Below are 11,247 nucleotides of genomic sequence, written 5' to 3'. Positions count from 1 at the left end.
ATGGAGCGTTTGAACTGATGTAATTCTGGGTAGTAACGGGCAAAAATACAGCCAATATTTTGCCTCTTTGAATGTTTATGGCACTGAGTGGTAAAACTATGGGCAGCATAACAGACAAAATGTGTTTATTTGTTTATTTTATGGAGCTTTTTCTAGTTGAAATGAATTTTACATGGCAAAATGGAAACGAAGTAGTGACTATGTGTGGCCATACCGGCTTGTCAAAGACTGATCCCGTCAGATCTCAGATGCTAAGCAAGGCCGGGCCTGGTTAGTACTTGGATGGGAGACCACTGGGAAAATCAGGTGCCACAGTGGGGCGCCAGTTACAAAAACTGTCGTGTCCTTGGGCAAGACACTTCACCCACATTGCCTAGTATGAAAGTGGTATGTGCGGGAGTGATGGTGATGGTGATGGTGGTGGTTGGAGGGTCCGATGGCGCCAATTGGCATGGCAGCCGGGCTTCCGTCAGTGTGCCCTAGGGCAGCTGTAGCTACAATAGTAGTTTACCACCACCGGGTATGGAGAAAAAAGAATAATGAATCTCTGTAAAGTGTCTTTGTGACATATGTCTGTGAAAAGCACTATATAAATAAAGACTTACTTACTATAGGAGGACCATAGGAGGGGATAAATAGTGTCCATGTTGTGTAGCTAAATGTTAACAGCTTTTTTTAATACACCATTAACTTGATGTTCCTGTTTTAGATGTCACATACTAAATATTCGGCAACAGAATTGTAGAAGTTTCTATTTGTTATTAAGCTGTAGCAGCTTTTTCAGATTTTGATTGTGTTTTGAGCTTTGCCAGAAGAAAATGTCCTCATTGGCACTCATATAATGTGGCCACTCTATAAAAAATGGTAAATGTTGTGATGCCTACTTTATACCCTCTATTGTAACTACATGCTAATATGAAGAATCACCTGAGACTGAGATTTTTCCCATCACTGTAATATGAAATTGCTTATTGTTGCTGTGCCATTGGACAAATCACATCACCAATATTCCTTACATGAAAGTTGATAGTGAAGGTTTGAAGGTTAGAAACATTAAAATGAATAACAGCTGGGATGCATTATATTTATTACACAAAATGATGATTGAAATTTGCTAAATTGTGTTGATTGGTGTTAGGGATGGACTTGATCATCAAATGAAAGTAATGATACTGAAAATGGCTATTAATGATTGAATGTGACAACTCAAATTCAGACAAAAATAAAATGCAGAATATCATGCAGAATACTAATACTGAGTTATTTGTATTTTGGTACAGTTACATTTGGTGGTATTCAGAATACAGTTACTTCCTAAAATCAAAAGAATACATGGCTGTGCTTGATCACACAATTTATGCTTCAAACTGCACAGAATTAGTGAGAAATGAACAAACATAAAGCTGTTTTTAATCTGATTGGACCATGTATCAGCATATCTTACAAAATACGTTTTAATGCAGTATTTAATTCGTTATTCTGTAACTAAATGCATTTTCAAAGTATTCTTCCCATCACTCCCTGCCATTAACCAACATAGAAACAATATATTATTTTGGTAGCAGTAAATATTCAGCTTAGCCTAAAAGTTATACCTCCTTGGCTGCTATACAGAGTACATAGAGTACATAGTATATAGAGTATATATTTGTGCTATTGACACATCCCCTATTTTACCATAACATTACACCAACTACTGCTCTGTGTGATTTGACTGCACGGCTGTCTCCATAAGTGAGTTATGTACGCTGACATGGACTCCCACCCGCACTAACGTGGCACCACTAGACCCCAGAGTGTAAGAATATGCATGGTGGAGCTCTGCCCGGGGAAACAGTGGTAATGAACAGCAGAGAAGAGCTCATTTTTCAGAGTAGAATCAGAATGTGGAGTATGAGAAGACACAGAGGCGGAAACACATGCAGGCCCAAGTGCTGCTCGTTCATCATGTTCATAGGAGCGGGTGAAGGACCTTATCCATCGCAGCACACTTACAGTATGAGGAGTATACAGGCACTGTGCAGCAGCAGGATGAAGAGAGGGGAATGTAGTCTTATCAGGACCCAGACACCTGTTAGGACAGACACTAGGCGCACTGTCATTGAATGGTCTATTTTCAAGCTTTTTTCACAAATAAACTGCACCGGACTTTAAACGAAACACAACAGTTGGATGGGTCAGTGGGACTTTGTTTGTGGCGTTCACGGTGACTCTGGGCTTTGTTCAGTTGTGGCGTGTAGGGAGGGTGCTGTCTGGGACCAACGGATTGTCGGCGTGTTCGCAGTGACTCAGTTGTTCAGTTGTGTCTAGAAGTGGCACATCGTACTCCCTTTTTCGGTTCGTTCCTCGGTCCCATTCCTCGTCCGCGTGGAGTGATGAGTGTGGCTGCGGATGTGTTTCGTTGTGCGGTCGCTGTCTGCTCTGTGCGTGTTTGCGTGCGCTTGCGAGTGGTGCGGCTTTGTAGTTTACTGAAGTCGTGCTGGGACACCCGAGTGGATTCGTGTTTAGGGCGCTCTGGATTGCGGGGCGCGTGATCGTTTTTTGATGGGGTTGGAGGCTTAAGAGTGCGCCCTATAGTGTGGAAAATACGGTAAGCTGTGTGCTGCTCTGTCTAAAAGTCTTCTATCTGTCCGAAATTATTGTTTGTTTTACTTCTTTAGACCAGTACTTGAGTTGTACGGGAGGATGTTACAGCAGGCATTTACACCTCAACATGGGGCAGCTTTGGCACATATTTTAAACTGTTTTCTTGATTACTGCCTACTGTGGTGTATGTCAGTATCATCTGTATCATTCTGCACACATGCACCTCCCCTGGACCCGTGTCCACTTTGCTCTGAGACAATTTTTAGATAATGATTCAGAATGTATCTAGGTCCAGTTTAGATCCATATTTGAACTAAGTTACTAATATTAATTCACCATGGACCAATACTCCAAAACAGTTATTGTTCTTTTTATACTGTTCATTAATTTATTTTTTAATGCCGTAAAGCTGTGACCTGGAAGTACAATCCTGTTGTCATGGTAACAGAAGACCAAGCAGCACAGATGCTCTTTTGGGGAAAAAAATGGGTGCTTTTGGTGTAAAGTTGGGTTTGAGAGCATGCATCAGTGGGAATAAATTGAATAAATCTGATCACTGATTACAACAATGTGGCAATGAATGAGCTTTGACCTACCAGTGCAGGTACATTATATTGAAAACAAACCTATAGAAGCAACCCTAGAAACATGAATAAAGTAGACAAGTAGATTAGTAAGATTTGGGGTTGTTGTAGACTGCAATAATTTTAACAACAAAGATGTGTGATTTTGGTTATATAGAGAGAAAATGCTAAAGTTAAAGTGAGGTTTGTGTTATTGAAATCTTAAAGAAGTTTTCCTATGTATTTAACCCATCCCTGAATACCAGGAGCAGCAGCCATTGTACAAAAATGCATTTTTATTTAACAACAAAAACAAGCAAACTAGATAATACATTCAGCTACTTCAAAAGTCCCATGTCACATCAGATAACTTCATCTCATGATAAAAATGTATTACATACTGACAGAAACACACACTGTCCTCCAAATGACCATGGTCAGTGGGTTCAAATGAAAAGTACGCTTTAGAAAGACAATTTGCATAACCAGAGGAGAATCTTCGTAAGGCTCTGCATAAGACATCATCTTTCTCAGGGAACTGGTGTCTGAGGTGTTGTCTACAGGCCTCCAGTAGCACATACACAAGAGAGAGTTCTGTAACGCTCAAAACTCCCATTAGGATGTGTTCCTGATACAGCAGAGTGTTTGCTTCACATGCAGCTTTCCTCAACTCTGTCAAAATACGGTGGGGTTCATTGTGCCAAATTATGCTTAATTTCACAACTCCTGCAAAGAAAACAATAATAAGAAGACCTTCCAAAATAATTAATACAACTCTTTTGTTAGCTATGTCCCAAGTAAAACGCAATATTAATAAACTAACAAGGCCCAAAATTAATAAACAACATAAGACTAAACCGACATGTGTAATTGTATAGGCCCTGGCAAGTTTAAATCTGACTTTCTCCTTGTCTACCCTGTTGAATATATTAATGGCCTCCTTGTAAACTGCTCGATTTTTAATGATCAGCCAAAGTTGGTCTGGAACTAGTGTGCTCCACACTCCACAATCTAAGTTATTTTTAACCTCATAAATAGATTTAAGTGGCTGAAGAACTTTGCCATTGTAGATGTTTGGTCGCTGGTACGGCACCACAGTGGAGTTCTGGAGTTGGTGGTTGGGGGTGCACAGAACTCGGAGTAGCTCCTGGCTGAAGTCGGGGCGGGTGACCTCCAGGTAGGTGAGGTGACTGAGGTGCAGAGGGATGGGCAGGTCATTCTGCAGAAGCACTGGCACTATGGGCTTCCTCTGCAGACAGTCTCTGAACATGGACATGTTGGCCTCCAGCAGACACCAGCGGCTGCTCACAAACTCCTGACTCAGGACCAGCAGAACCTTCTGACTCTGCTGGATGCAGTCGGACATGTTCTCCAGGATGGAACGTCCTGGAGTAAAGTCCCTTTCATGATAGCACACCTTCAGACCGCTGTCCTCCAGCTGCTGGATCAAAGCATGTGTCCAGTGAAGGTCAGAGCTGCTGTAGCTCACAAACACATGGAAGAACTCTCCGTCTGTGAACTCAGGGGGAGGTAAGAGCTCAAGGATCTCAGGTGAAGGGGGTTTGGCATCTGGAGCACTGTCCATGATCTCTACAAAAGAGTCAAAGCTGTTGTCAAAGTTGGAAAGTGAAATTAGATCACATATTTTGTTTTTCTCAGATTAAGCTTTACTGACATGTGTTAATGTAAAGTTGAAAATCTCTCTCAAAAAAAAAAACATAACACCATCTAGCCTAGGCATGTCCAAACTGTGGCCCGTGGTCCAAATGCAGCCCCCAGACAAATTTTTCTTGGCCCTTAGGCTTCCAGGTGAATTGGCCCAAATGACCTTGCATCAATTAAAAATTTACTTTTTATTGCAAGTTTTTTGAAAATCTACCTTGGTAAAGCTAATATTTAATATTAAGTGTGTGGTTTTAAGATCTTGAATAAAGACTGATGGCTCATTCTAACGTGTTTACACATGCACACATTTTAATGTGTTCACTGTTTTGAGCACCAGTCTGTGGCTCTCAATCAGCCCTCTGCTTCATCTTTGTTTAGATATGTGGCCCTTGATGAAAAAAGTTTGGACACCCCTTATCTAGCCGCACTGCAATTACTGTCACTTTGAGTCTATGTCATTTCAGTTTCAGTTGTTTTATAAAGGTCCATCCCACATTGGTAGAGCTGCATCCACTGGCAGTATGACATTAGATCTACCAGCCAATTTGGTGTTTAAGTCAAAGCAAAGTTAGTAAAAAACAGAATTAGACTTAGTGCTGATATTTTCTGGGAATTTGACTAAACTAAAAAGCATTACTACAGTACTCCACACATTAAAAGTATACTTTTAAACACTTTTAAAGCACATCTTACCCGTTCACGCGCAGACACGCCCTGTTGTGATAGTTACTACATCTGAGTGAATTGTTTGTTCCGCAATCCAACACCGTGTGCTCTGTTCTTAAAAAGACAGTGCACTACTTTATGTCATGTGAGTATAGTACACTAGCAAATACAAAATTATTTAAGTGGGACTGAAAACTAAATCTGATCTTTTTTCACTATTAAACTGCACATGGTTTAATAGCATTGTCTACTAGTCCTAGTGCTAGTCTGAGTCAAAAATGTATACAAATTTGTATAAAAATTTGTGTGTCTTGGCACCATTGGCAACTGCAATTTCAAGTAGTTGGTGACATCACGAGAGACTGCCTTGCTTACAGCCATTTGTTTCTGACTAAATGGGGGGATTATTGTGTTGTATGTGGCTGTGTGTGTGTGTGTGTGTGTGTGTGTGTGTGTGTGTGTGTGTGTAGGGTAGGATAGTGGGTGGAAGGGCATGAGGGATTGTTTTTAATGCACATACATGTAAAGCACATACAGTTCTGTGTGAAAAGCGCTTTATAAATACATTTTGATTTAATTTCCCCAATAATCACAGATACTAGGTTCCACTGCTCTGCTGCTCTCACTGAGAAGAAGGCCTGTCCAGGCGCACATCTCAGTGGGACAACACTGTCTCCTCTGACTGCCCCCCTGGTGTTTCAAACAGCAGCAGGTCTGATATTTACAAACTGTCCAAGAGGCGGAGAGGACAGGCTATGGACCACTTTAAATATTAAGCACAAGTTCACATATTTAGTCATGTTTTCCAATTCAAAAGTTTATATTTTGATCCCACTAATATGTATAATTCCGCACACACACACACACACACACCTCCCTTGAACCCACGTCCACAGTGTTCTGTGTTCTGTTTGTCTTCTGTGCTGTAAAAACATGTAGATTAATAAGATCTGGAGTTGTTGTAGCCTGCAGTAATGTTAGCACCAAAGATGTACGATTTTGGCTGTACCGAGACTAAATGCTAAAGTTCAAGTTAATGTATTATGTACTATTGTACCTATAGGGATGTTTGACCCATCCTTCTATACTGGAGTTAAACTTGTCAGGAGCAGTAGGCAACCACATACTATATCTTTAAGTAAAACTAAGTCTCTCTAAACAACACAATTGCACACTGTTAAAAATATATATGTTTTATTGAACAACAAAAACAAGTCATCTGTATGATACTTTCAACTTTTTCAGTTAGTCCCAGGTCACTTTGGATAACTTCACCTTATGATTTCCATGTGGCACATACTGACAGAAACAGAGAGTGTCCTCCAAATGACCAGCGTCAAAGGGTTCAAATGGAAAGTACCCTTTAGAAAGATAATAAGCATAATAAGAAGAGAATCTTCGTAGGGCTCCGCATAAAACATCATCTTCCTCAGGGAACTGGTGTCTGAGCTGTTGTCTGCAGGCCTCTAGTGACACATACACAAGAGAGAGTTCTTTATTGCTCAAAACCCCCATTAGGATGTGTTCCTGATACAGCAGAGTGTTTGCTTCACATGCAGCTTTCTCCAGCTCCTCCACAATGCGATAGGGTTTATTGTACAGAAACTTTACTAATCTCCAAGTCACTATCGAAAAAATAACAACAACAAGACCCTCTAAAAGAGTTATTACTCCTACTCTATTGTTAGCTATGTCAAGAATACTAAAAGTTAAGGACAAGGCACAAATTGTGAGGTCGAGCCCTAAAAGTAGCCCTATACCAACAAATGCCATATTGGAAAGTTTGAGTCTGACTTTTTCCTTGTTTACTCTGTTGATTATATTTATGGCCTCCCTGTAAAGAGCTTGGTCTTTAATGATCAGACGTAGTTGGTCTGGAACTAGTGTGCTCCACTCTCCACAGTTAAAGATATTTACATTCTCATCAATAGCTTTAAATGGCTGAAGAACTTTGCCATTGTAGATGTTTGGTCGCTGGTACGGCACCACAGTGGAGTTCTGGAGTTGGTGGTTGGGGGTGCACAGAACTCGGAGCAGCTCCTGGCTGAAGTCGGGGCGGGTGACCTCCAGGTAGGTGAGGTGACTGAGGTGCAGAGGGATGGGCAGGTCATTCTGCAGAAGCACTGGCACTATGGGCTTCCTCTGCAGACAGTCTCTGAACATGGACATGTTGGCCTCCAGCAGACACCAGCGGCTGCTCACAAACTCCTGACTCAGGACCAGCAGAACCTTCTGACTCTGCTGGATGCAGTCGGACATGTTCTCCAGGATGGAACGTCCTGGAGTAAAGTCCCTTTCATGATAGCACACCTTCAGACCGCTGTCCTCCAGCTGCTGGATCAGAGCATGTGTCCAGTGAAGGTCAGAGCTGCTGTAGCTCACAAACACATGGAAGAACTCTCCGTCTGTGAACTCAGGGGGAGGTAAGAGCTCAAGGATCTCAGGTGAAGGGGGTTTGGCATCTGGGGCACTGTCCATGATCTCTACAAAAGAGTCAAAGTTGTTGTCAAAGTTGGAAAGTGAAATTAGATAGTCACATAATTAGTTTTTTTCTCAGATTAAGCTTTACTGACATGTCTTAATGTAAAGTTGAAAATCTTAGAACAAAAACACCATCGAGCGGCACTGCCATTACTGTCACATTGTGCCTATGCCATTTCAGTTTCACTTGTTATATAAAGGTACATCCCACACTGGTAGAACTGGATCCACTGGCAGTATGACATTAGATCAACCAAATTTGGTGTTTAAGTCAAAGCAAAGTTAGTAAAAAAAAAAAAAAATAAATAAGGACATTAGTATTATGATAGTATTATTAGTATAATTTGTAACTGAAAGTATTCCTGTTGTGAGCATATTCACAATTAGATGATTTAAATAGTGATCCTCAGAGTCCTCAGAGTTTTTAGTGCTGATATTTTCTAGAAATCTGACTAAAATTTGACTAAAAAGCATTACTACAGTACTCCACACATTAAAAGTATACTTTTAAACACTTTTAAAAACACATCTTACCTGTTCACGCACAGACACACCCTGCTGTGATGGTAACTACATCTGAGTGAATTGTTAGTTCCGCAATCCAACACCATGTGCTTTGTTCTTAAAGGGACAGTGCACTACTTTATGTCATGTGACTATAGTACTGTAGTAAATACAGAACTATTTAAGTGGAATTGAACACTAAATCTAATATTTTTTCACTATTAAACTGCACATGGTTTAATAGCATTGTCTACTATTCCTAGTGCTAGTACTAGTCAAAAATGTGTACAAATTAGTGGCAACTGCAATTCTAAGTACTTGGTGATGTGACATAAAACTGCCCTGTTTACAGCCAGGTGTTTCTGAAAACACACACCTGACTACAGGGAGCGGAGTTTGTGTGGATACCTGTTTGACCAATCACACTGTTCCTTATACCCCCAGACTCCGCCCCTTCTCCCCATCACTCTTTTCTTTACTCCTCCAGGTCCTCCCCAGTTTCGCGGCTCTATTTAAAATGCGGTTGTGGGCGGAGTTTAAATGTCTAGTCAGACTGTAACCTGGTTATATCTATCACCAAAGCACATTCGTTGTTGTGAATTTTGCTGGATTCTACCACTACCACTCTTTAGCAGTACAACATTGCTAACCAGACATGAATACCAGAGTAATACGCCCACATCCATCACGTTTAATAGGCCTGCACCGAACTGAGAAATAAGCCTCATTCGTTACACATAATCACATAAGCAGCCAATTCACAAAATATTGTTATAATACTTTACCCTGACAAGACTGAAGGCCCCACCCCTCACCGCTAATTACAAATCCCACCAAGTCCTTATTACAAGCCAGCACCATTTGACAGTAATTAAAAATAAAAGTTGCTCCACTACGTTTTTATGTGTCGCATTGATTCAAATATGCTAACTTGAAAAACGCCAATTAATTACGATAATAAAAACGTCATGAATCGTTAAAATCAACAGCTCACTTTCTGTTTGTTCAGGCCGATCTGGGTTTCCTCTAACTCTGACACTTGGAACAACATGCGTTTTAAATGACAGGAAATGTATGTACGTTTTAGCGTGATTTATGACTAGAATGGTTATAATAAGCAAGCTAATTACGCTGGCTATTAAAATTACAAGCAGCCAGGTCTATTAAGTTGTCTGGCGTGGGGAGTGAGTTTTCATAAGAGGGCATTTAAGGTTCATCAGCAGTGAAAGAGTAACATTTAATAAGATCTGGAGCGGTTGTGGTTGAAGTAATGCTAGTAACAAAGATGAATTTTACGTGCAATTTTGGTTCTACTGAGAGAGAATTCTTATGTTTAAGTAAAGTTATTTGTTATTGCATCCATAGGGAGGTTTGTGATGTGCATTTGACCCATTCTTCTGTGTCGCTGCGGTTAAACATACAGGTTCAGTGGGTAACCTTGTACTATGCTCTTGTAGCTGGAGGATCATGCCACTGTGTGTGTTTTTATGCTGATTGAAGAAATAAACCCTGCATATTTAGGCTGAGTTCTTCTCTTAAACAGAAAACACTTTGTTCCACCTTGTGATGTCATGTGGTAATACAGGGATTGTTCAATTTTGTTTTAAATGCTATACACCTTTACTAGAACCATTTGGATGATTTCAGACCTGGAATTGCCAATCTCTACTGAACTAAGGTCCCATTTACACATACACAGGTATTTTTAAAAACTGAGACATTTCCCTTCGTTTGTATCCATCTTTTACACGCAAACAGTGAATTCACCTCTGAAAATGAATCTTTCTAACAACTCCGGCTAGAGTTTGACGTTTGCATGTAAAGTGAGATAAACAGAGTTTTAGGAGCTGACGCGCCAAAAGTGTGACCGACGTTTACCTTTTCCTCTGATGATGATGATCATCATGGAAACATTCAGAGCAGCAGTTGCACTCCTTCTGGTGGGAACACTTTTCATGTGTTTCATTTGCACAGCTGATGTTTCATATCCATGACCAGAGACCAATGAGGCTTGGAGGTAAGCAATTTTGCCACTTCTTTAACAGATCTGTGGAGAGGCGAGCCTGCTCAGTAATGCACGCTTTTCAAGGTATTTTTGAGTCATACTTACAACTGTAATGAAATAAATGGTTTGAATCTAATCCATGTGCTGCTCAGAGGCTTGGTTTAGTTATAATGGTGCTCGATGGTGTATTTATGCAGGTTGATGTAAATTAAAACTTTTTTGAAAATGATGCTATGTCCACAATGTTATTTTGGAAAACGGAGGGAGGGAAATATTCGTTTCTCAACATACCCAGCTACGTTGCCTAAAGGTAAAAGAAGCTGTTAACTTGATAAGTACCACTACATGACATCACAGGGTGGAACAAAGCAATTTGAGCTTTGGAGATGTACACAGATTAATAATAATGGATTACGCAAATGTGTGAATGAAACAAAATCAACTCCAGATATGTTTTTGAGGAGGTAATAATATTCTAACATGACTTAAAACCCACAAGAGTTTATTTTGTGTAATATATGACTTTTAAATGCTGATTTTTATTTAGTGGGGGAATTCACTTGTTTATGCAACTCTCTTGAAACTCAATAGAAGAGAGCAACAAACAGTATGCAAAGAAAGACAAGGCTATTTGCAAGTTGCAAATGCTGTGCTTTTCCACACGTTTAAAGTCTAGACTGTATATATAAATAGGAAGTGTTCATGGGGGCATTTCCTGCTCCCTTGACTCTGTTTCCAGTTGACTTTACACTGAAAAATTGCTACACTCTCCCTATA

The 11,247-nt window shown here is 40.3% G+C and overlaps 1 protein-coding gene and 1 pseudogene across 1 annotated transcript; one reads left to right on the top strand and one right to left on the bottom strand.

Moving 5' to 3' along the window:
• The first annotated feature begins 200 nt into the window (after nucleotides 1-200).
• Nucleotides 201-318, top strand: LOC129411396 (5S ribosomal RNA; annotated as a pseudogene).
• A 6,340-nt stretch (nucleotides 319-6,658) lies between these two features.
• On the bottom strand, nucleotides 6,659-8,534 carry LOC110161067 (uncharacterized). Its single transcript, XM_055161815.1, has 2 exons — nucleotides 8,496-8,534; nucleotides 6,659-7,963 (listed from the first exon to the last, which is right to left on the bottom strand). The coding sequence occupies exon 2, from the start codon at nucleotides 7,956-7,958 to the stop codon at nucleotides 6,726-6,728; it is 1,233 nt and encodes a 410-aa protein (XP_055017790.1). The 5' UTR covers nucleotides 7,959-7,963; nucleotides 8,496-8,534; the 3' UTR covers nucleotides 6,659-6,725.
• Nucleotides 8,535-11,247: the final 2,713 nt, after the last annotated feature.

The sequence above is a fragment of the Boleophthalmus pectinirostris genome, unplaced genomic scaffold, assembly GCF_026225935.1.
Source record: "Boleophthalmus pectinirostris isolate CB_2022bp ecotype Guang Dong unplaced genomic scaffold, ASM2622593v1 HiC_scaffold_4, whole genome shotgun sequence".
Classification (NCBI taxonomy): Eukaryota; Metazoa; Chordata; class Actinopteri; order Gobiiformes; family Gobiidae; genus Boleophthalmus; species Boleophthalmus pectinirostris.
Note: the sequence above shows the minus strand (reverse complement) of the source record. Positions and strands in the feature narration are given on the sequence as shown.

Excerpts from the sequence above, each read along its gene's own strand:
- LOC110161067 (XM_055161815.1), bottom strand. The coding sequence starts at position 7,958 with ATGGACAGTGCCCCAGATGCCAAACCCCCTTCACCTGAGATCCTTGAG.